The 25,712-nt window shown below is 41.7% G+C and overlaps 1 protein-coding gene across 1 annotated transcript; it reads left to right on the plus strand.

Annotated features, from left to right (window-relative positions):
- Positions 1-23,735: 23,735 nt before the first annotated feature.
- On the plus strand, positions 23,736-25,093 carry LOC101525119 (cAMP-dependent protein kinase catalytic subunit alpha-like). The gene has a single exon (XM_012928368.2). It carries the CDS (start codon positions 23,754-23,756, stop codon positions 24,831-24,833), a length of 1,080 nt encoding a protein of 359 aa, XP_012783822.2. The 5' UTR covers positions 23,736-23,753; the 3' UTR covers positions 24,834-25,093.
- The last annotated feature ends 619 nt before the right edge of the window (positions 25,094-25,712 follow it).

Consider the following 25,712-nt stretch of genomic DNA (forward strand, 5'->3'; position numbering starts at 1 on the left):
TTTCAAAATATCATATCCCACAAACCTTAAATGAAAGGGATAGATCAATATTAAAAATAGCATCTTTAAACTTTTTGTTTGGCTTTCGATTTGAACACACAAGGAGCCACTGTGAGCATTTAGTAATTATCCAAAAATGATGAATAATAGCGTTTTTTAAAACATGAAAGCACCAAAGTAAGCCATTCAGCTGGTTATTTTTATACAAATATTTTATTTGGATATGATATTTTTCACAGGATTATATTGTAGCATCCTGAAATTTTTTCATCATCTTATTTTTTATGATGTCTACATAGTTGAGAGGGATGCATGCCCATGTAGACCACCAACTAGGGTGGGGAGGGTCCAGGAATGGGAGAAAGTGAATGAGGCAACTGCCTCCAATCTTCCCCTTTCATCCTGTATCTGGAGAAGGTGAGAACAGAAGGGGAGAGAGCTGCTCCCAGCAACCCAACTGCATTAGTACCCAGGAATGGGGGAAGGCTACCAGCAACAGTGAAGACCTAGTTCTAACACCTGCATCCACAGTCAGACCACATATCTGTGATTTTCACCTTTGTTGGAGTTCTGAGTCCAATGATCCAGTTGCGGGAGGTGTGGGGAACCCAAAGACACCTCACTAGAGGTGACCCCAATCTGACTCCTGTGTGTGCCAATCAGTGTGGGGTCTGATTCAATCTAACCCACATCAGCCTACACATACATTGGTGGTTGCAGTCACCTGGTCAGTTCTGTCCCCAGCCCCATATCATACGCAAACCAATGAATGTTGTAGCCCAACCCTACCCTACCCACCACACACTCTGCCTTCACGCACACCAGCAGGAACTGCAGCCTAGTTGGAGTGGCCCCCAATAACTCCCACTAGGCCCACCCACAGCCCTGGTTCCTCTGGTCCAGTCTGTCTCACATCCCACTCAGCTCTCATATGTATCAATGGGCATTGGAGCCTGGCTCAACTCAACCGACCCCATTATCCAGCCCACACTCAGGCTGCCAGGTGCCACTGCCTGTCTAGCCAGGCCTGCCCACAGCTCTGGTTCTCATGCAGCCCATCAGAGAGGTGCCCACAGTTTCCCTACCAGGCCCACTCCAAGCCACAGATCTTACGCTTTCCACGTGCTTTTACATTCTATTCCAACAAGATTTACCCCAGTCCCAACACTTACCAGCTGATGCTGTGACAAAGCACAAGCAGCCTGTACTTACTCTGGTTCATGCAGGCACCACTGGATGTGGTCTCTTAGCCCAGCCTGGCTCTCACTCTTACCCAGCTCATATACAGGCCAACAGGTATGGTAGCCCTGCCCAGCCTGGTCTGGCCCTCAGTCCCAACTCTCGCACTCACTAGCAGGAACAGAGACCTAGCCCAGCCTGTCCTATGCCTACCCTGGCTCTTACAAACACCAGTGGGTGCTGAAGCGTAGCCCAGTCTGGCACACCCTAGACCCAGTCCACACCCATGCCCAGGGATGCTGCAGCCATGTCCAGCCCAGTTTGCCACTCCCATTCCAGCTGTGCCGCTCACTAGTTGGAACTGCAGCCCAGCATGGGTGTCTACTTTCCTCCCCAACCAATCTTACTCCCAGCCATAGATCTTATGCTTGATTGCAGTGACCCACCGTGGCATAGCCCATCCCCTCTCTTGGCCTTTGCCATCAGATACTACAGCCTGGCCTGACCTGGCCCACCCTCAATCCCAACTCTCGCTGGTGGGTTTTAGCCCTGCCCAGCCTGCCCCCATCCCTGGCTTTCATATGAAACAGTAGGTGCAATAGCCTAGCCTTGCTCTGCATGGCCCTCACCTAGTGCTGGCTTGTCCACCTCATCCACACATGCTAGTGTGCTATGATTTGATCTGACCCTGTACAATCCACTACCCTCTGAGAGTCAACCCACACAACTGCCAACAAGTGAAGCAGGCCTACCAAGTCTGACCAAACCAAGCCCTGACTCAATGCTCCCATGGGAGCTACAGCTCACCAGGGATGTTCCTCAAGTTCCCCCACCAGATCCAATCCCAGATCCAGATCTCACAAGTTTCAGAGGGTACAAGGCCCTTATCTGGCAGTCTGCCCCCAGCGTAACCCTTTGTATGTGCTGGTGGGATGTTGTGGCCCAGCACACCACACACCCAATTTTTGTGTGTGCCTGTGGGTGCTACAGCCTGAATCAGTCCAGCCTGTTCCCAACCCCAGTACCCCTGAGTGTTGTTGAGTTCCACAGTTATATCCAGCTCAGCCCATCACCATTCCCAGCCCTCAAGCAAATGAGTTGGTGTGGCAGTCACACAGGGGCGAGCCCATAATCCTCAACAGAATCTGCTCCAAGACCCAGTTCTCTCATTAGCTTGTTAGTGTCATAGACCAGCCCAACACGGTCCCTGCCCCAACACACCAACAGGTACTGTGATCAAACCCTGCCAGGCAGGCTCCCCAGCCATGGCTTTTGTCTGCCAGTAGGTGGTGGTTGGTACCAGCAACCCCAGCTCAGGTCTCCCAAGTGGGTGGGTGTATTAGTTTGGCCACAAAAGGTTCTCCAGTTTCCTTCCTCTAAACCACCTGGTCTCAGCCCCATCATTTACCTGCAAGTGCAGTAGCTAGGTTGGTGGATGTCCCTAGAAGTCACTCCACACCTGTCATGTTCTCCCTCAGCAATCCTCCCTCCCACGTATCTCCAGACTTGCTTTCATGAGCAACCCACAACTCTCCATGGCCGGTCATCTGGTGGTGTGCTGTGCCAGCCTGAGGCCCTGCCTACCACTCACACATGGATTCCCAGACCCTGTCTGCTGGCTTGACCCTCCCTGTCCCCCACATTTAAAAAAATAGGTGACTATGCTGGCACACTGGTATAGTCAACACAAATTTGGCATTAGCCATGCTTAGGATGCCCACCAGCTCTTAGCTGATTTTCTCTCAGCAGCGTAACATTTGCCTAGGTATAATGAAACGTAAGCAATTGCCTACAGCTGGGACCTGGTATACGTTAAGGTTTTAATTTATCAATATAATTTTTCACTCAAAAATGTTAAATATGTTCCTATAAACTGATTTCCAGCATTCCATAAAGGTATGTTTTTGGTATGTGAAAGAGTCCCTCTGATTTTCAGATGGGAGAGTACCTATTAACCTATATGCCAAGCATGCAAGGCCCTAAAGTTGAATCATGCAAATTGAGAGTCAGAAGTGAAGGTTATGAATTTCAGAGTAAACTGAACTACATACAAATGAAAAGCTTCTTTCGACAATATTAAAGTGACACAATAAGCTTGGGAAATAGGAGCTTCTCTTGATATTGTATAAAGTATTGATAGCTTTAGTTCACAAACTTGACTGCACCTAAATGGAAATGGTTATTTGGACTGCAACACATATATCACCAGCCTGAGAGGGAAATATCATTACTTGAGCTTTCTACATTCATTCATAAAGGTTATACAGAGGTCCAAGCCAGAGCTTGGCACAGTAGCCTAGTGGCTAAATCATCACCTTGCACATACCAAGATTCCATGTAGGTGCTGGTTCATGTCTTGGCTGCTCCACTTCCCATCCAGCTCCTTGCTGTAGCCTGGGAAAGCAGTGGAGAATGGCCCAAAGCTTTGGGACCCTGCATCTGTGTGAGAGACCCAGAGGAAGCTCCTTGGCTCCTGGCTTCAGATCAGCTCATCTCGGGCCATTGTGGCCACTTTGGGAGGATGGAAGATCTTTCTCTCTGTATCTCCTTCTCTCTATAAATCTGAATTTCCCATAAAAATAAATTAATATTTTTTAAAAAAACCTAAGTCATCTCTTACAGATCAGAAAATTCAGGGGTTCACCAATGGCCTGGATTACTCAGTATTCTTGCAATGACTCTAGAGCTTCTGAGGGCATTTGGGGCCATTGAAATATTTGTCTATTTGTCTAAGATTCCGGTGAACTGAAGTAATCTTACTACCGTCGTGAGCACTGACTGAACATGTGTCCCTGTTGCTTTAGAACCTGTACTCACTTCTTTCCTTTCTCTGGTTCTGGTGACTCTCCCCCTTACTATAATATTTTGTCCTTTTATACCCCTCCCATCCAATTTAAATGTACTTCCCCTTCTACTTTTAAAATGTCCTGATATGATTAGGTTAAAGGACCCAAGCTTCAAAATAAAAAGATGTATTTTAAAATGCACACTTGGGAGAAATCCCTGAACCTATGGAACTGTTTCATAAAAAATAAAACATAAAATACTGTGGTTTCTCTTAAAATGATGTAAAAATTTAAATAAAAAGTTAAAAAGGGCAGAAGAAAAAGAGAAAGAAAGAAAGAAAGAAAGAAAGAAAGAAAGAAAGAAAGAAAGAGAAAGAAAGAAAAAGAAGAAAGAAAACGGGAGGACAAAAAAACCCACAGAATTGTGTTTTTTATATATATCCCAGTGTTTTTTATTATATCCCAGTGCATATAATAACGTGCCACATAATGCAATGTAATTAATAAAATAAAAATAAAAATAAAAAAAACCACAGAATTGGGTCGAGCACAATGGCTCAATTGGCTAATCCGCCCCTTACAAGCACTGGGATCCCATATAAGTGCTGGTTCATGTTCTGGCTGCTCCACTTCCTGTCCAGCTCCCTGCTTGTCGCCTGGGAAAAAGTAGAGGATGGCCCATGGCCTTGGGCCTCTGCCCCTGCATCGGAGACCCAGAAGAAGCTCTGACCATTGAAGCCATTTGGCGAGTGAGCCAGTGGATGGAAGATCTTTCTGTCTCTCCTTCTTTCTGTAAATGTGCCTTTCCAATAAAATAAATAAATCTTTAAGAAATTTTTTAAAAAATGACCTCGCAGAGTCTTAGCCAAGGACAGATCTGCCATCCACTAGTCACTCCCCCCAAACGGCTGCAATGGCCAGAGCTGGACCAAGCCAAAGCCAAGTGTGACTCCATCTGGGTCACATTTATGGTTGGAAGGGTCTCAACCACTTCTGCCATCTCCTGCTGCCTTCCCAGGTGCATGAGCAAGGAGCTGGACAGGTAGTGGAGAAACTAAGACTGAAACCAGTGGTCAGAGAAGAGATGTTAGCATCATATGGCATAATAAAACGCACTGTGCCATAATGGCTACCCAAAAGGGCTTAAATTTTTTGTTGTTGCTGTTTAAAGATTTATTTATTTTTATTGAGAATATAAGTTTTCAGAGAGAAGCAGGGAAAGAACTATTGCTCACCCATTCCTCACCAAATGGCCGCAATAGTGAGATTTTAACTGATCCAAAGCTAGGAGCTAGGAGCCAGGAGTTCCTTATGGATCTTCCATGTGTGTGCAGGGTCCCAAAGGCTTTGGTCCATCCTCGACTGCTTTTCCAGGCCACAAGCAGGGAGCTGGATGGGAAGTGGAGCAGCTGAAACACTAATAGGGGCCCATATGAAATATCTGTACTTCCAAAGGGAGATTAGCTGATCAAGTGGCCACCAGTCCCTGGGCTTAGCTTTAGATCAGAAAACTCCAGAAAGCTTTTCAGGCATTCTTCTTTTAAGTGAACATATGCTTTCAACTCACATAAGTAAAAGGAACCCACAATGAACTTGGAGAAAGGGAAAGTTATCCTATGACCTACATATGAAAAAATTCTACTGAATGTAATGGAAAAAATTAATTGAGAGAGTATTGTTGTTATTAAGGAAGACCAGGAACTTCTAATCATATATCATCACTCTCCCTACAATCTCTACAATCTTTTGCATTGTACCCGATCCTTTCCTCTGTATACTTTTGCAATTTCCAAACAACTGTTCCTTCTGGATCATTGTCCATTCTTTCTTCCAAGTAGTCCCTATCTTTGAATATGTCACTAGCCTCCTATTCTATCTATTCTCCCCAACTTGTTGTAGCCCTATAGAGATCCATCACTATTCTGTCTTATCTTGGTCCATTCTTAGTAGTGTAACAACATACCTGACACTACACAACTTATAAGAAACATAAATTTATTTCTCACCATTCTAGAGGCTGGAAAAACCCAAAATCAAGGTTCCAACAGACATGTTGCCTTACAAGGGCTACTCTTTGCTTTCTTTTCATTTCATATTTCTTTTTTATCTGAAAGGCAAAAATACAGAGTGTGAAAAGTGTTTAGAGGGAAGAGACAGAGATGAATTTCCACACACTGGTTTACTCTCCAAATAACCATAACATCCAGAATCAGGCCAGGCCAAGGTTGGGAGCCAGAAATCCCACCCACTGCTTTCCCTGGTGCATTAGCAGGGTGCTTGACTGGAAGTGGAGCAGCTAGGACTCAAACCAGCACTCCTATAGGATTCTAGTCTCACAGGCCACAGCTTAATCCACTATATAATGTTCACCCCTACTCTCTGCTTTTAAGATGGTAACTTGTTGCTGTGTCATGCTGAAGGGACAAATGCTGTATCCTCACATGGCAGGAAGGATGAAAGTGGTGAACACTCCTGCTCAAGCTCGTTTTTGAAGCACTAATTCCATCAATAAGTGTCATGGACTCATGACCTAGTCAGCTTCTTGTTTCAAAAAAAAAAAAGATTTATTTTTATTGCAAAATCATTTATACAGAGAGGAAGCGAGACAGAGAGGAAAATCTTCCATCCGATGATTCACTCCTCAAGTAACTGCAATGGCCAGTGCTGCACTGATCCGAAGCCAGGAGCCAGGAAATTCCTCCAGGTCTCCCACATGAGTGCAGGGTCCCAAGGTGTTGGGCCATCCTTGACTGCTTTCCCAGGCCACAAGCAGGGAGCTGGATGGGAAGCAGGGCTGCGGAATTAGAACCAGCGCCCATATGGGATCCCTGCACATTCAAGGCAAGGACTTTAGCTGCTAGGCCACTGTGTCGGGCCTGACCTAGTCAGCTTCTAAGGGCCTCACCTGTTAATATTGTTGCATTGGGCATTAAGATTCAATGTGAATTTTAGAGGGGGCACAGCACTTCTCATTCCTTAACTGTATCACTGACATTTGCTCCAACAATACTCCTGATATAATTGCTAATAATGGCTACTTAGATTATTTCACCAAGATCCTTCATTCTGCAGTCTGTGGCTTCCTATTCAGTAAAGGAGATGATCTTGATCACCCTCTCACACATTAATCCCCTCTAGGTCACATTACTACTAACAGATACATTTCCTTGGTTAAGTTTCCTTTGCAGTGCCCTACCCCCTGGAGACAACTGCCGTCATTTTCCCATCGGAATTCCTCTGTCAGTGAAATCTAAACATTCTGACACTACATGGATCCACAATCCACTGCTCCTAACACTTTCCCCTGATTTCAAGAAGTCTATCCCCAATGGAATCAGTTAAGGTTATAGCACGTCTTACCATAACAGACCCTTTGCATCAGCCCTTAACTCCATTGCCCCTTTCTTGGCAAAATCATAGATCTCTCTGAATCACACCCTTCATCTCTTCCACACCCACACCAACACAGCTGGTTATGGTTATAGGATATACAAGACTGTGCTAACTGATCTCATTTTCAATTCATGGCTGCAAGCCATAAATGGGCTGTCCATTCCCACCCACTGTCTCACGGGGTATTTCTTCATCACTGCCCTACATGAAGACAGATTTTTCTCTTCTGTCCTTAATTTTCCAAAATCTCCCACCACCCCTCATTCTCATCCTCACCTAATAACTTGCTGATTTGAATCAAATTATCATCCTCACCATCCCATGGAAAAAACTACAAAACCCATTGCCAAGGTCACGAGCAACTATCAATGTTTCCTAGTCTACTTTTTTTTTTTTTATTTTTTTTTTCCTAGTCTACTTTTATTTTTAACGAAATGTGGCAAAAAAAAAAAGATTGCTCCCATCCTGAAACAATTTTTCCCTTGGCACCTGGAGTACTAACCTCCCCTGATAAATATATATATATCTTACATCACTACTGTGGTTAATTATGTCTATATAAAAAATATAGAACTGTGTTAACTGGTCTAATTTCATCGTGTCTCCTCTCTTGGTTTCCCCTCATCTCTTTAGATCAGTCTTACTGTTGTTTATCCCTTTTCTACCTGCGATTTCTCCTTTGGTGATAACATCCATTTTATATATACACTGGCAGCAGCAACCAAATAATTGTCTCCTGCTTGTACCACTCTTCCAAGCATCTATAACTTACAATTTGTAAGCTATATTGAATTATGTTTACAATAGGTGTATTAACATATAATGTGCATAATATAAAATATACAGCTAAAATATACAGTTCAATGGCTATTAATGTATTTCAAATTATGCACTCATCACCATTAAAAATTTTACAACGTTTTAGCACATCCCAAAGAAAACTCATACTTGGGAATGGCCACCCGGCATCACCTCCGCACGCTTCTACACTCTTAGACAAAGAGTATTATACTATCCATTACTGTAAATGTGTTTATTTTAGACAGTGCATTTAAATGGAGTTGTGCAATACATTATCTTTCATGACTGGCTGTTCTCATTTAGTAAATTATTTTTGAGACTTATCCATATTATATCATGTATTAATAGTTCATTCCTTTTTATTGCTAATGAACATCCTGTGGTATGGATGGATTATCTATTCATATATCAAATGGACATTTGGGTTGATTCTAATTTGGGCTACTAGAAGTAACATTGCTGTGTACATCTGCATACAGAGCTTTATATGAATATGAGGGCTCTTCAAAAAGTTCTTGGGAAAATCATTAAAACATGAGTTTTATTAGTGCAATAAAAATTTGGAATTCATATACACAATGAACCATTAAGAGTTCATGGAAAAAACATATTATGAAAAACTATGCATGATTAATTTTCAATTTTGCACCAAAATAAACTTATCTTTTAATTGTGTTTTTCCAAGACCTATCCAAGGCACACTCATACATATTTTCATTCCTTTAGGTGTATATCTGGGAATGTTAACTGCTGGCATTTCTGATAACTATATACTGAACAATTTAGCATTTATCAAATTGTTTTCCAAAGCAGTTGCAACATTTGACATTCCCACCAGCAATGTATGATAGTTTCAATTTCTTCACATTATAGAGAATATTTGTAATTGTACATTTTTATTGTAGAACTCCTAGTGGGTTTGAAACTATATCTCATTGTTTTATTTGCATTTCCTTGATGCTTAATGGTTTTGAGCATTCTTTTTGTGTGCTTGTCTCCTATTTGCACATCTCCTTGGGAGAAACATAAAGTCATAACCTTTGCCTATTTTTAAATAGGCTATTTTATCATGTTATTGTTGATGGAGTTGTAAAAGATCTTTGTATTTATTTGGGAACCAAATAACATTACAGCTACATGATTTGCAAATATCTTTTGCCATTCTGTCCTTTTCATTTTATTAATGATATACTTTACACCAACAATTTTAATTTTCATACACTCCAATTTATCTATTCTATCTTTAGTTTCTGTGCTTCTAGTGTCATATACAAGAAATCACAGCCAAATCATGGTTCACTATTTGTGTGCTCCACACTTGGACTTCACTCAGGCACACCTGAGGCATCTGAGGAACATCCATCATGCTCCGATGTGATGTAGCAAAGGCTCTACACAGCCTAAGGCAATGACCACTGAGGTCTCCTCCCCTGAAACTGTTAGGCTCATAAGGCCCTGCCACTCTAGCTAATGATCACAGCAGTCCCCAGTGTCTCTGAAGTGTCTTTGGAACGCTTCTGCCATATTTATGATGATCACTTGGCTTCCTTCTATGCATATCGATCTCCTTAGCAATACCCTTGAGTTTCTCTCTTAAGCATTTTCTTGTTTTTTAACATGGCCAGACAATGAATTTTCAAGTACTTTCCCTCCCCTCCTTCTGCTCTTCCTCCTTCTTCTTTTTCTAGAACTCATACAACCATTATCTGTTATGTTCCCACAGGCAATTGAGATTTGATTCATTTTCCAGTCTGTTTTATCACTACTATTCAAATTATATAAATTCTACTTAAGTTTTCAAGTTCACAGATTTCTTTTTGTAAGTGGCTCTTGATATGCAATAGCTTTTTCTTGATGCACACATCGGGGGAGGGAGGGGGAAAGGACAGCAGCAGCAGCAGGTTGACCAGGGTTGGGTGAGCCAGATAGCCTTCCTTCTTCCTAATATCTGTTCAGCACAGTTCTGAAATCATACACGCAAGTTGGGGCAGGTTAGGAAGTGCAGTAAGAAAGAGGACTGAAGAGACAAAGACATGGAGGAAAAATCAAGGCTTTGCAGGGGTCTCAAGCAGTGGACATTAACAAGGATTGCTCAGTGCAAGGTCTCAGTAGTGCTCATCCTGTGTTTTTTCAAACATGAAAAAGAACCATGTTCTCTGTAGGCCACTATTTGAGCTTAATCTCTCTAAAGTTCTGGTCATGTGTACTGGCTGCTGCCTGGGTACTTGCGGTGGGTCCTAATCTCCTAGTACTCTAATGGGGAAGAGGAGGCTCAGAACCACAGGGGCAGAAAGACTTTCAGGTTGGATGGCTGTTATGGTTGAACCCTTCTTCCTACAGTGTCTCTAGTACCTGTGGAAACAGAGTCTTCCCAGGCTGGGCTCATGATTATGGTAGGAACCTCTTGTTGGGAGCCTTGGCTGCCCCAAAATCTTCCAATGCAGGACTGAAGTTTCTGATCTAGCAGGGAAGGTGAGTTTGGCAACACAAGTGCAGATTCACTTAACCATACTGCTTCAATGCTTCTTCCCAAACCACAGGTATATGCGCATATAGAAAAAAACAGCACTAATAAAATTAAGTCATACCTATGAGTTTCTATATGGAAAAATTCTTCTGATTCATTAAAAGAAAAATGCAAGGTATAAAATGCACATAATATCGATATTACTTATAATAATAATCATCTATAGTATTATATAACAATTTCACATTAACAAATCTTGCCTCAGACAAGACAAAACTGGTACCTAAATATGTAAAATGTCTATATTTCTTTTCATTTGTGCTGAGAATATTTAGTCATGCACACATACTACTTCTTCAATTATAAAAAAATCCAACAAATGATGGAAGATACATTTCTCAATTAGAATTGAAATTTAACTTTGGGTGATTTTTTTTTTTTGCTCAATTAAGTCTTTTATTTGAAATTTTTTATTTCAACACAGAGACCAGGGCCCCTTTGTCATTGCCTGGATCTTGGATCCTGTGATTAAAAGACAGGATAAAAATCTAGGAAAATACAATAACTGAAGATTTTAACATAATAATCCCCACAATTTTTATAGAAGCCTCTCATTTCCATTATTTGATATGATCCTCAGAACAACCCCCAGGAAGTGGGTACCAGAAAGCTTTGAGGGCCTGGCTAAATCTCACCCCCAGCTCTGCCACACACCAGAGCTGAGCACTTGAGCAAATCGGCTGCTTTCTTTAAGATCTGATTTTCTCATTTGTGTAATAGAAACAGTCATATTCACCAACATCTTAGTTGGCTCTCACCAGTTGATACCACATAGACAGAACCTGACATTTATGGGCCACCTAAAAAACAAAGGAACACTTTAAATCAGAATTTACATCCTTGACCTCTTTTCTGCCTTTTCTTTTCTTTTTCTTTCCTTTCCTTCTTTTTTTAAAATTTTTCTTGTTTTCATTATTATTATTACCACCATTTTATGATACAGTCCATAAGCTGTGAGATAACCCTTATCCCTTTCCCACTCATTGAGTTCCCCTATATCATTACTATAGTATAGTTCTTCATAAACAGTCATATGTCCATCATGTGGCAAGGACAATGGCAAAGAGTTCAGCTTTCTATTGTCAAGATACAGGAAACAGTTTCATTGGGAGTCCATTTTGATCTGTAAGTAGAAATGCATACTGCACTGTATCCTCACAACTGGATATGATAGTCTCCATTATACTCTTATTATACATCCCCTTAAATGAAAGGCCACAAAACAAAATCAATCAACAAGGAAGAAAAAAGAAATTAAAAACACCATGAAGTTAAATAACGTGTTACTAAATGACTAATGTGACACTGAAGAATTGAAAAAAAATCAAAAACCTTCTTGAAGAAAATGATGCTGTTGTATGATCTATGAGTCACTGAAGAATTTAATAAGAAAGTGTTTTAAAGAGATGAAAATTTAAAAAATCAAAATCCATGAGATATGATTTCAGCTGATCTTTGTTGGTGAGATATGTCTCCTGCAGGCAAAAAAAATAAATGGTTTTGAATTTTCAATCCAATCTACTAATCCATGACATTTGATTACAGTCAGGGTTAATAAGAATGAGTGGTAATTTGGTCCTATAATTTTAGCAATGGGTTGTTCATTGATTTAATTTTCTGTTGTTATTTTACTGGGATGGTCTTCATATTTCTCTTTGGTTTTGGTGGGTGCTAATTCCTCTGCTCTGTCAAGAGAGCATCTGTAATTATTTCTGGGCAGGTTTGGAAGAGGCATATTCTTTATCTTTTCTCTACTCTGGAAGAATTTTATTTCATTTTCAAAGACAAAGGAAAGCTTTGCTGGGTATGTTATTCTGGGCTGAAACTTTTGCTTTTAGAATCTGGAGGATGTAGCTCCATGCTCTTCTGGCCTGTAGAGTTTCCTGTGAGAGGTCTCCTGTGAGTTTAACTGGCATTTCTTTATATGTCAATTGATTTTTTTTTCCCACATGTGCATTTCAGGATCTTTCCCTTATGTTTGATTGAAGAGAGCTTGATTCTCATGTGTTGTGGTGAAGATCACTTTTGGTCAAGCCTGTTGGGAGTTCTGTGCCGCTCTGGGATGTTGTTTACCAATTCTTTCTCTAGATTAGGAAAATTTTCCCTTATTTCATTAAATACATTTTTAGACCCAGTTTCTCTTCCTGCACCTTCTGGGACTCCCATAACTCTTATATTTGGCTTTTTATTGGTGTCTTTCAATTCTTGAATACTTTTTTTTTTTTTTTGCTTGACCCAGCTTTGCTTCCAGCTTTTTGTTTCCCTCTGGTGACAGGAAATATTTTCCAATTCTGAGATTATTTCTTCTTCCTCCTTCATGCTATTTTGGAGACTCTCCACAGTACCTTAATTTGCTCCACTGTATTCTTCATTTCTGATATATCAGCTTTCATTTGACTCATCTCCTGTGTAACATGTTGTTTAAATTTCTTGACCTCCTGCTTTACATGCTTCTCATTGTTGATAAGAAGTTTTATAACAAATGTTTTAAATTCTGTATTCCCCGTTTTCTCAGTCTTCCTTGGTTAACTCTGATGTTGGCAAAGGCTTTTGCTCCTTTGCAGGGTAGTCTTCAGTAATATTCATTGTGCCTTTGTCTCCTCTCTTGCTCTTGGTCATTGTACTTCTAGTTATCAGATTCTTCTCCTTGGGGCAGGTTTCTAAGCTGTGTCGCTCACAGGTCTACAGTTCAATTTTACTTATTGCAGTTGGTACATGGCTCTTTGTTTGCAGTCAGTTGTGCCACTCCCTCCAGCAAGTTCCAGGTCTGGGTTCTGATGTTAGATTTCCACCGTGGTCTCTGCAGCCCCAGCTCCTGGCTCACCAGTCTCTCCCTCCTGTGATAACGTGTTGAGGCTGCACCATTGTCTGTACAACCTTTCTCCCACTTCCAGTAGGATAGGTCCCACGACTAGGGAGACACCAGGTGTCCTATATAGCTATGTTGTTGGTGATGCTGATCTTGCCAGAACCTGTTGGCTGTTTAGTCTGAGAGCTGCATGGACCTATTTTGACCCATAGAATGCCACAATCGGTATTATTTTCCCTGTGTGACCAGTGCAATCCACTGAGCTCAGTGCGTTTGCTTCCAGCTCAGCACATGCACAGCTCACTGTTATCCCTGCAGTCTTAAACATTTGCCACACTGTAGAAAATGTTGCCTGATATGCCACTAACTAGAGTTCTTGATCTGCTGGCCATCAGGTCTGAGGGCTACACAAACCTATCTTGAGGGGAGCCAGTAGGATGCCACGTTATTGCAGTTCACTGAGCCAGAAATGAGTTTACTCCCAATTTAGCGCATGTTCAGTCATGCCATAGCCTTGGTCTCTCTAGACAAAATGGTGCCTGATTCAGCTCTAGGGGGCCAACTGGGCTGTGAAATCCACCCTGTTCCTGCACTGCCTGTCTGGGACCTGCCTCTTTGTCTCTGGTCCTGGTCAAATCAAACAGACCAGCAGGACAGGCAGTTCTTTGTCTGGGTTCTCTTCCTGAGCTTCCAGTGAAAGTTTCTTCCCACCTTATTGCTGGTGAAGTTCCAGCTGCCAGTGCAATTCAGATGTACGCTCGCTGAATACCACTGGGGTATCAGTCACTGCAGCACCACACCATTGTGTCTGCTGCTTTCCCATGTCTGTCAGTCTCCAGGTGCCCCTCTGCTGTTGTTCTGTCCTCTCCTATTTCCTAGAGTGTGCCCTCTGTGCTTCACATTGGCTAATGTTTCTTCATCTGTTTAAGGAGGCCCTTATCTTATTCTGCCATTTTGATTCTTCTCCTTTCTTGATGTTCCAATTATGCTTAATTTTGCTTTTGTGAAATTGTTCTACAGTACTTGTATGTTCTCTCCTTCCCATTTTTTAAACATACATTTCAACTTGGGAAGTTAATATTAACATATCTTCATGCACATTGATTTTTCCCTTGATAGATTTTCCATCTTCCTGCCTTTCCTTTGGTTTTTATTAAATTTTCTTTTTTATATTAATATTCTGTATTTTTCTGTTATCTCTGTTTTCCTTTAATGTCCTTAGCATATTGATCATAGTTATCTTAAGTTCTCTGGTAATTCCCAAATTCTATGTCATATCTTGTTTTGATCTTGGTATCTACTCTGCCCTTCATATGTAAGTACTTCAAAAAGTTTCACATTATGCAGCAGGTGTTTGACACAATGGCTAAGATATTACTCTGGATGCACATATCCTCCTATATTAGTGTCTATTTGAATCGTGGTTCCACTTCTACTAACAGGTTCCTGCCCATACAAACCATAAGAGGCAGCAGCTGGTGGCTGAAGTGCTTGAGTCTCTGACATTCATATAGGAGATTTGAATTAATTCCCCAGATCCTGGCTCTGACCTGCCTTGACTCTGTCTGCTGAAGTATTTTGAAGAGTGAAGCAACAGATGCATGTCTATCCCACACTCTTGCTTCCTCCCTCCCTTTCTAGTAGAAAGAAACAAATGCTTTGTAAAAGATGGACGTTATGGGGCCCAGCGCGGTGGCCCAGCAGCTAAAGTCCTCACCTTGATCACACCAGGATCCCATATGGGCACCAGTTCTAATCCCGGCTGCCCCTCTTCCCATCCAGCTCCATGCTTGTGGCCTGGGAAAGCAGTCAAGGAAGCCCAAAGCTTTGGAACCCTACATCCGTGTGGGAGACCTGGAGGAAGTTCCTGGCTCCTGGCTTCGGTTCAGTGCAGCACCAGCCATTGTAGTCACTGGGGAGTGAATCATTGGACAGAAGATCTTCCTCTCTGTCTCTCTTCCTCTCTGTATATCTGAATTTCCAATAAAAATAAATAATTTTTTTTAAGTTGACATTATGAAAACAACTATGCAGAGGCTGGTGTTGTGACTTAGTGGATTAAACCACCACTATGATGCTAGCATCTCATATCTGAATACTCATTCTAGTCTCAACTGCTCCACTTCTGATCCAGTTCCCTGCTTACCTGACTGGGAATGCAGAGGAAGATGCTCTAAGACCTTGGGCTCCTGCTACTGCCACGGAAAAACCTAAATGGATTTGTAGACTCCTGGCTTTGGCTTGGCCCAGTCCCAGCATTTTGGGCCAATGGAGAGTGTAGATGGGTAGGAGATCTTCAAACAGTGAATAGAAAAATCACTCTTATTCCATTATTTCCTTTATTTCTGTCACTCTGTCTTACTATATAACTAAGTAAAAAAAAAAATCTCCAGTTTGAAAAATGAAAAATTCTGCATGCATTTTAGAATTTTTGTACTAAAATAAACTGATCTTTAAAATGCATTTTGTATGAACATGATTTATCTACAGATTTGGCTTAAAATAAATGCTAAATGAAGTGCTAAAGTTCTGGTTTATGGAGCAAAATAAATCAATATAAAACCCTGGCACTACAAGAATAAGAATAAGAATATGAGCCAACATTATTAAAGTGTTGTGACCTTTGTTACATGTACAGGAAGAAAAGTATGGTACCAATTGTGAAAAGGATGAAAGTTAAAAAAAAAAAAAGTAAACTTTTGTACGTTGTATTTAAAGTGGTATAATATTGTTTCAAGATACTTTGTTGAGGACCCAGTGTGGTAGCCTAGTGGCTTAAGTCCTAGCATTGCACACACCAGGATCCCATATGGGCACTGGTTGCTGTCCTGGCTGCTCCACTTCCCATCCAGCTCCGTGCCTGTGGCCTGGGAAAGTAGCAGAGCACGGGTGAAAGCCTTGGGACCCTGCATCCATGTGGTAGACCCAGAAGCTCCTAGTTCCTGACTTCAGATTGGCTCAGCTCTGGCCGTTGCATCCATTTGGGGAGTTAACCAGTGATCGGAAAACGTTTCTCTCTGAATCTCCCTCTGTCTGTATATTTACCTTTCCAATCAAACCCCACAAATGTGCAAAAATTAAGCAAATAAGAAGGCTAAAAGACAAAACAATAAATAAAAATCAGATGAGATAAAATTAAATACCTAGAAAAATCTTGAGAAGTCATTGAAGGCGTTGGAAAAGAAACAGTGCCCCAAAATGGGGGAAAGTATAGTGAGCAAAATCGTAGACTACGAAAAACCAAGTGATAATTACATTAATATTAATGAGCAAAAATTCAAATAAAAGACAAATATAATTGGATTGAATAATAGGAACACAATTATATGTTATCTTCAAGAAACATACTTTAAATATAAAATATAGAAATTAATCTGAATATGCTACACAAATAGTAATTACAGAAATGCTGGAGTGACAGCATAGATGTCAGACAAGAGAAGACTTCATGGGGAGGGTACCTGGCATAGGAGTTGAGTGACCAGATGGGACATCCTCATACCATACCATACCGAAGGGCATGATTTGACCCCCAGGACACTGCTTCCCAACCAGCTTCCTGCGAATGTGCACCCTAGGAAGCAGGTACTTTGTGCCTGCCACCAATGTGGAGAACTTGGGTTGACTTCCATGTTCCTGACTTCAGGGCATCTGGGCTCCGGCTGCTGCAAACTTGTGAGACATGAACCAACAAATGGAATCTTTGTCTCTATCTAGAAGCATCATTCTAAATTAGATTCTGGTGTTGTAAGTAGCAGCTTAACAGACTGCATCACAGTGCTGACCTCACATTTTCTTCTACTGTAGGATTTTAAAATTCCTTGCTTTTATTTTTCTATGAACACATTATATTCATTTACCTACACAGCAAAACTTACATTTGAAAAAAATTGGATATTAAGTCCAAAGACATTAGGGGACATCAAGAATGACATGTTATCAGATGCTGTGCAAATAAAGGAATGTAATGTAGGCTCACACACACACACACAAAAAAAAAAACCAAAAAGCCTAAAAGCAAGAAAATTTTACCTTTCAATAGAAGAAAATTTTGGGCCTCCATTGTGACACAGTGGGTTAAACTGCCACTCATGACACCAACATCTCATATCAGATTGCTGATTTGAGTCCAGCTGCTCCACTTTCATTTTGCCTCACTGTTAACGTGCCTGGGAAAGCAGCAGAAGATATTCTAAGCACTTGAGACCATGCCAACCATGAGGGAGACCCAGATGGAGTTCCAGGTTCTTGGCTTCAGTCTAGCCCAACCCTAACCATTGTCACTGTTGTCACACACATAGACACACACACACACACACACACACACACACACACACACAAAGGATGCTCCAATGGAGTGAAAAAGAAAATAATTTCACAAGCATGTGAGGGGAAAATTGCTAGAGTACAAGGCAAAAATTGGTTGAAAGATGTGTGATCTTGTGCCTCTCAACTACTTTTAGAGAATAAAGGAAGAAAGATCATCTTTGCAAACAAGAAGAAATTAGGATATGCATATATGTATATCTATGTATATACACACATACATATACCCTAATACATATATAAATATACATATATATGTATATACACACTGCTAAGTGGGTAGTAGAAATGATAAGAATCTGTGGAAATTCTCCCTCAAATTATTCCATTTTTTTTTTGAAAAGTTGAAAGCAAGGTCATCATCTGAGAGAGAAGATGGTAAAAACAATGTTGGAGGCTTGATGACAAAAAAAAGGTGTAAAATGAGAGATCTGGCGGATCAGGAACAAATAATGCATTCTGGCATCATTACAAGCCTGATTTAATTTGTGATTTTTAATTTATTATCACGTGTGCTCTTTCCATTTGTTATTAGCCTGTCAGGTACAGACACAGAGGAAAGATTTAACCAAGGATATAGCTTCCCCCAATTAACTGTGACTGAATGAAAGAAGAGTACAAATGTCAAGTGCATATGGAAAAACTGATTAGAATAACTGACTACGGAATTTGACCTCAATAAATTCCCAGGAAATAGAGGAAGTTTTAATGGAAAGGCTATGAAAATGCCTTTGGAATGAGGAATCCATGGATTCCAGGGTATATAATTGTAAAAATGTCATATGTGCCTTGTTAAAGAAGAGTGAAACATACAGTATAAAGTTTGAGTACAGTTTGTGCGCAATATCCACTTCTTGCCTTGCTACTTAGGGTAAACTTCCGTTAACAGTTTTGCATAAATATGTGCATATTAGAAATACATTTTATTTTAAAAGCCCTCTCTCTTCAAATACAGCATTTTTTAATTTAAAATGCATGATTAAATAAATCTAAGCTCCCAGAGATTTGTCAGATTCTTGGAATATGTATTAGAATAAGTAGATGGGAAAGATATCCCCCTAGTAGTTAAGGTCTTTTATTATTATATTTTTCTCTTGTAGTCTTGCTCCAGCAGCAGTGAAAGAAACATTTGAGCCTTGTTTGCAGTAAAACTTGGAGCTGCCACATGCACAGGGAAAAGTACTTAATGGGGAAAAATTTTCAATCCTTGGTGTTTTCAAAGTAGACACTAACTAAGTAACACTGACAAACTATTTTAGACCTCCTAGGCAGGCCAAATGAAGATGTTATGAATCATGGAACATTTTCAGACCCAAAACTTAAAGTCTAACTCCTCATGCATTGATGACTTCTTGATTACAGAAGACAACAGGTAAATAAAGGCAAAAAAAAGGAGAAGGTGTTAGTCAGCATCACCTGGGGAATAACTCATCCAAGGAGGGGAAAGACAGAAGGCTTCAGTGGCAGCATTTAGTAGCAGATGACGGAAAGAACTCTCCTGCACCTCATACTCATGCAGAAATATTTTAATTAATAAGAAGTAAAGTCTGTTGTCCTGACTTTGTTACATTACACTATTATATTTAGAAGACTCCAAATCAACAGCTAAACATCATCAAAAAGCAATTTAGGCATTTAGCTTTGTCCTAGTACCAGCACTTGACTCTTCCCCATGTAAATCAAGCTCATGTTTTTAGTATCTTGCTCTCATGCAGTTCTAGCCTCTATTCTGACCAGTGTTTGTTGCTGCCCATGCAACCTGGGGCAACTCCTTGTGAAATGAAGGAAGAAAGGATAAGAACATTTATTTTTAAAAATGGCACATAACAATAAAATTCAACATTTACTTGGCACTTACTGCACATTAACTATGATTTATGTGTCAATTTATCACTTCCTTTTCCCAAATAGGAAATTGGAAACACAATGAGGATAAGTTGTGTAGTTAGAATTCAAACCCATGATATGAAGTCTGTACTCACGTACATCAGTGATATATCATACATTGCCTTTCTGCCAAATAACTTTAGTGCTAGAAAAAATAGAAAACAATTCAGGCAAATTTATGCAAAAAATGAACTTATTACGGTGATACTAAGGACTCAGAAAAACAACAGGGTACCAAAAATCTGGGCTAAGAAAACAGAAAATTGGGCTCTGGCAGAATGGTTCAATGGTTGAATCCTCACATTGCAAGCTCTGGGATCCCGCATGGATGCCAATTATTGTCCCAGCTGTTCCACTTCCCATCCAACTGCTCCCTGCTTGTGACCAGGAAAAGTGGTAGAGGATGGCCAAAAGCCTTGGGACCCTGCACCCATGTGGGAATCCCTGAAGAAGCCCTTGGCTCCTGGCTTTGGATCGGCTCAGCACCAGCCATTGCAGCCACTTGGAGAGTGAACCAGTACAGAGAAGGTCTTTCTCTCTGCTTCTCCTTCTCTCCATAAATGTGATCTGCCTTTCCAATAAAAATAAATAAATCTGGAACAAAAGTATGAATTGTAGGTAAAATCTCCACCTGAGAAACCAGCATCCCATATAGGCACCAGTTTGTTTCCTGGCTGCTCCACTGCCTATCCCACTTCCTGATAATGCTGTTAGGGAGAAAATGGTGCAGAAAATGGTCCAAGCACTTGGGCCTCTACCACCCACATGAGAAACTTAGATGAAGCTCCTGGATGCTACCTTTGGTTTGGCTCAATCCTGGCCATTACATACATCTGGGGAATGAAGCAGCAGTTGAAGGAGCTCACTCTTGCTCTCTCTCTCTCTCTCTCTATTTCTCTTTCCCTCTCTTTCTGACTTTCAAATAAATATATATCTTTTTTAATGTAGAAAAGCAGTGTCACAGATTGTTGCTCTCATTAGAACACTAGCATGTCAATTGCCTGGGCTTCAAACACTTTCATAATTTCTAACTATATTATGAAAATTGAAATCTAGCTGTAGGGAATGGTGTTGTGGTATGACAGGTAGAGTCTCTGCCTGCAACACGAGCAGCATCATACATCGACACTGGTTTGAGTCCCAGCTGCTCCACTTTTGATCCAGCTCCCTGCAAATGCTTTGAGAAAGCAGCAGAAAATGGCCAAGTGAGGAAAATCCAGAAGTTCCTGGTTCCCAACGTTGGTCTGACCCAGCTGTGGCTATTATAGCCATTTGGAGAGTGAACCAGTGGATGGAAGACTCTGTGTGTGTGTTTCCTCTTTTTTGTTGTTCTTTCAAATAAATAAATGCATTTAAAAAAATCTAACCACAGTGTATTATTTTATTCTCAATCTGTTTTATGCCTAACTGTTAGTTAAAGAAGAATAGTATTGATGCGAGTAGAAACTTTAAATGGTAAGGCATGGTTCTTTTAAGGAAAAACTGGACAACTACATGGAAAGAGAAAGTTGATGATGGGTTTCCAAAAGGCAATGCATCTCTACTAGAATCAATGTGTATAACTGCTCAGGATCCCTGCACCCTATTTCCATTGAGCTTCTTCCAAAACAGCCCTACCTGAATAAATGTTCAACCCAAGACAAATTCTCTCACTCCTTAACATTCTATCAATTATTTCATTGAGTTTCAATTCTACAATCACTCAGTCATAGTCATACTTTCTCTAGATCAAATGTGATTGTTTTATATTCTTCAATCTGTGTACTAAATTTAACAACCATGATCACAGTTTATGTGTTGATTAGTAAGACATAGAATCTATAGTAATAAAACACAGTTTACACTCACAGCCCTGAAGAGAAGACATATTTGTGAAGACCAACGTCCTCAATTTAGTATTTATAATTTCCTTCCTCCACTCTCTACCTAATACCCCTTTTCTTCTTACCAGCATTGCAACGATTGAGCAAGTGATAGGACCATGGTTTGAACTCAGGTATTTCCAAATCCAAAACTCACACTTGCGATATTTATCTGGCTCCAAGAAAAAAAAATGGGAAGGAACCGAGATGGAGGCAAGAAAGAAGTGGGACAACATCAAACGGAGTTATTTGTGAACAAGGCCACAATCAGCAAAGAACAGACCCGTTCTTTGGGCAGCTGCAAGGTGAAAAGCAGATAACACTATTGCCGAAACAGGATGCGGGAGGAAGATTCAGGTTGAGAAAAGGCCTTGTAAAATATCACCTTGCAAAGTTAATAATTTGTAAGCACATAAAACAAATAAGTGACAAGGGTAGCAAAAATCAACTTAGACCTTGAGGTGGTGTTTCATCTCAGGTTCTGGGAAGTGTATGTGTCAGAGAGTAACCCTTGTTTCTCCAGCCTACAGGAAGTAATCATTATATTTGAACTGTTTGTACCTGCTTGACTGTTTGCTTGCTTTATTTTCCATGGCAATTATTATTATTCAGCACCTACTGTATTGCACTTACTTCATGTACTGTCTGACTCCTCACATACAGAATGGAAGCACCATTAGGATTTTTATTTTGTTTTGTTGTAACAGACTCTATTACATGTCAGACCTCCATTTGTGTTGGTTGAATGAAAATGTGTTGAATGTGGCATCAAGAGGATTTGGGAGACCCACCCCTTCTTGATAGAGATGGAGCCTTTCTAACAACAAGTTCCAACTTTCCAACTGCTTTCTTAGAATCTAGGAACTCCTTCTCAAAAACTAGAGATGTGTTCTGCTTTTTAGAAACTATTAATTTCAAGGGAGAGTCTCTTTCTTGCTCTCTCCTCTTTGTGTGTGTGTGAGAGAGAGAGAGAGACAGAGAGAGAGAGAGGACACATAAGGGCGTATCTCACTCTTCAACTCCTTGACCTGGTTTTAAAAGAAAAATCATCTCAACTTACATTACATTTGTCAGAACAAGTCACAAATATCTGTCTAGAACAAATAAAGCAATCTGGGAAAAAATAACCCCTGGATTGACAACTGTTTATTAAGAACCTACCAATATTCTTTCAATCCAGTTGCACATTCAACTCAAAATACAGCAGGCTGCTATTCAACTAAATGTTAATCTGTCTTCCTCTTTCTCATCGTCAGGATGCAATGGTGAATCAGGGGTGGAAGAACGCTAGTAACAATTCCCATTAAGAAGTAAGAGAATAAAAGTTATTCAGTGTTTTCTGGCACGTGGTAGAACAATAAAGGTTAGGCAGTCTGAAAACATGCTGTCCTGGCAGTGAAGTGGCAATCCGAATTAGATCTTGTTCCTCTCTCAATGGGAAGTTCCCTTGTCCATTGCTCTTCATGACCTTTACGTTAATGTGAGTTCAGGAGAGTTTGTCTCCTAGGCAGAGGCATAATTTTCCTCAGTCTTCTCCCTGTTGGTAGAGGCAAGACAGCCAAAGGGTTGATGCTCACTTGTAGTCTGCAGTATCTTTGACGGTACAATTGTCTCAAAATTCAGTAAGCTTTTGGTTTACATACAGTCACACTCAATTTTTTTCGCAGACATAATGTTGTCTGCTATTTATTCACTTCTTTATCATCTTGCTTTCTCCTTTCTTTTTTAGCATTTGGGAGTCAGAGCTATGGACACACGGAGGGTGCTCACAACCAGTGGTTCACTCTCCAAGTGTCCATAACCACTGGGACTAGGCCAAGAAAGCAACCTGGAGCCACGCCCTCATTCTCGGTATCTCACATGAGGGACAGATTCACAATTAAGCATCATTTGATGCCTTCCAGAGCGTGCTTAGCAAGAAACTGAAACTCAGAGACTAGCTGGAACTTGAGCCTGAACATTCTAATATGGAATGCAGGTGGCTCAAGTGACGTCTTAACGATCGAACTTCCTGCAGAGACCAGGGGCTGGGGGGAATCGCGGCACCACAGTCAGCAAGCCAGTCAGAGGGGTCCCGCTGCTGCCACCACCCAGCACGCTCCAGTGCTCCTGATCACCACCAGGCACCCAACACACCACAGCTCCCGGACCCGGCCCCAGCCGCCACCACCGCTGCCGCCAAGATGGGCAACACCACCACCACCTCGGTCGCCACCACCACAGCTACCACCAAGAGGAGGAGTGAGGAAACTGTGAACGAGTTCTTCGCCAAAGCCAAAGCAGATTTTCTTAAAAAATGGGAAAATCCCACTCAGAACACGGCCCAATTAGATCACTTTGAATGCATCAAGACCCTCGGCGCTGGCTCCTTCGGGCGCGTCATGCTTGTCAAACACAAGGAGACCGGAAAACACTATGCCATGAAGATACTTAACAAACAGAAGGTGGTGAAGCTGAAACAGAGTGAGCACATCCTGAATGAGAAACGCATCTTGCAGGCCGTAAATTTCCCATTCCTCGTCAAACTTGAGTTCGCCTTCAAGGACAACTCCAACTTGTACATGGTCATGAAGTATGTGCCAGGCGGAGAGATGTTCTCACACCTTCGGCGGAGTGGGAGGTTCAGCGAACCCCAGGCTCAGTTCTACGCGGCCCAGATCGTATTAACCTTCGAGTACCTGCACTCGCTGGATCTCATCTACCGAGACCTCAAGCCCGAGAACCTTCTCATCGACCAACAGGGCTACATCCAGGTGACAGATTTCGGTTTTGCCAAACGTGTCAAGGGTCGCACCTGGACCCTGTGCGGGACCCCTGAGTACCTGGCCCCTGAGATTATCCTGAGCAAAGGCTACAACAGGGCCGTGGACTGGTGGGCCCTGGGAGTGCTCATCTACGAGATGGCGGCAGGTTACTCTCCATTCTTTGCCAGCCAGTTCATTCAGATCTACGAGAAAATAATCTCCGGAAAGGTGCGGTTCCCGTCTCACTTCAGCTCCGACCTGAAGGACCTGCTGCGGAACCTGCTACAGGTGGATCTCACCAAGCGCTTTGGGAACCTCAAGAACGGGGTCAACGACATCAAGTACCACAAGTGGTTTGCCACCATAGACTGGATCGCAATCTACCAAAGAAAGGTGGAAGCTCCGTTCATACCAAAGTGCAAAGGTCCTGGGGACACGAGTAACTTTGACGACTATGATGAGGAGGAGATCCAGATCTCCAGCAGTGAGAAGTGTGGCGACGAGTTTATTGATTTTTAGGACTTGGCCCGTGTCCCCATGGGTTTTCTTTTTTCTCTTTTTTCTTTTTCTTTCAGGGGTGGGTAGAGATGGTAGGGTTGGACTGAACAGCCCGAGGACCCCCAGAGTTCCTTGCATCCAACTTCACCCCCCCCCATCCTACCCTCCTGCCCCTACCAGCCCACTTTGGCCTGTTTTAAAGAAGTTCATCAACAGCAGCATGACTGGGTCTTACTGATGTGTCCAGCGACCGGGTGCAGAAAAATCCCACCCCACCCCCCAACTTAACCCTAGTTCCCTACACTCCCTCACCTGTACTCACCCCACCACCCACCACAGGCTAAGGCCAAAAGAGCGGAAATTCCACTTCGCTTTGGAGCCATCTACTCAAGGGAAGATTTTTTAGTGACCTGTTCAGCTGACTTCTTAAGAGGACGTTTCTTTCTTCCCTTTCTTTCTTTCTTTCTTTCTTTTTCTTTCTTTCTCTCTCTTTCTTTGCTTCCTTCCTTCTTTCTTTCTTAAGAAGCATTTTAAAATCTTATTTAAGGTCCACCAGTGCCTCCCCCCTTCCTTGCTCTACCCTCTTCCACCCTTCTCTCCCCGCCAAGTCTGTTATCACAAGCCTGGGAAGCAGATGGGCTTCAGGAACATCTCTGTCTCCCTCTGGGGGCTGAGGGGTGTCCCCTTCCCAGGATTGCCCAGGGTCTCAGCCCCTCCAGCAAGCCCCTGTTGTCCTTCCCAACACACCTTTCTCTTCTCTCCCCACCCCAAGACCTTGGGCTTTGAGACTCAGACAAATCAGAAGCTTGTCTGTCAAACAGGTGTCTCCTCACATCCACCAAAACCAAATTAATAACAGCCCAAAGTGTCTCTCTGAATTTTATTCTCAACTAGAATTTT

The sequence above is a fragment of the Ochotona princeps genome, chromosome X (genome assembly GCF_030435755.1).
Source record: "Ochotona princeps isolate mOchPri1 chromosome X, mOchPri1.hap1, whole genome shotgun sequence".
In the NCBI taxonomy this organism is placed as follows: domain Eukaryota; kingdom Metazoa; phylum Chordata; class Mammalia; order Lagomorpha; family Ochotonidae; genus Ochotona; species Ochotona princeps.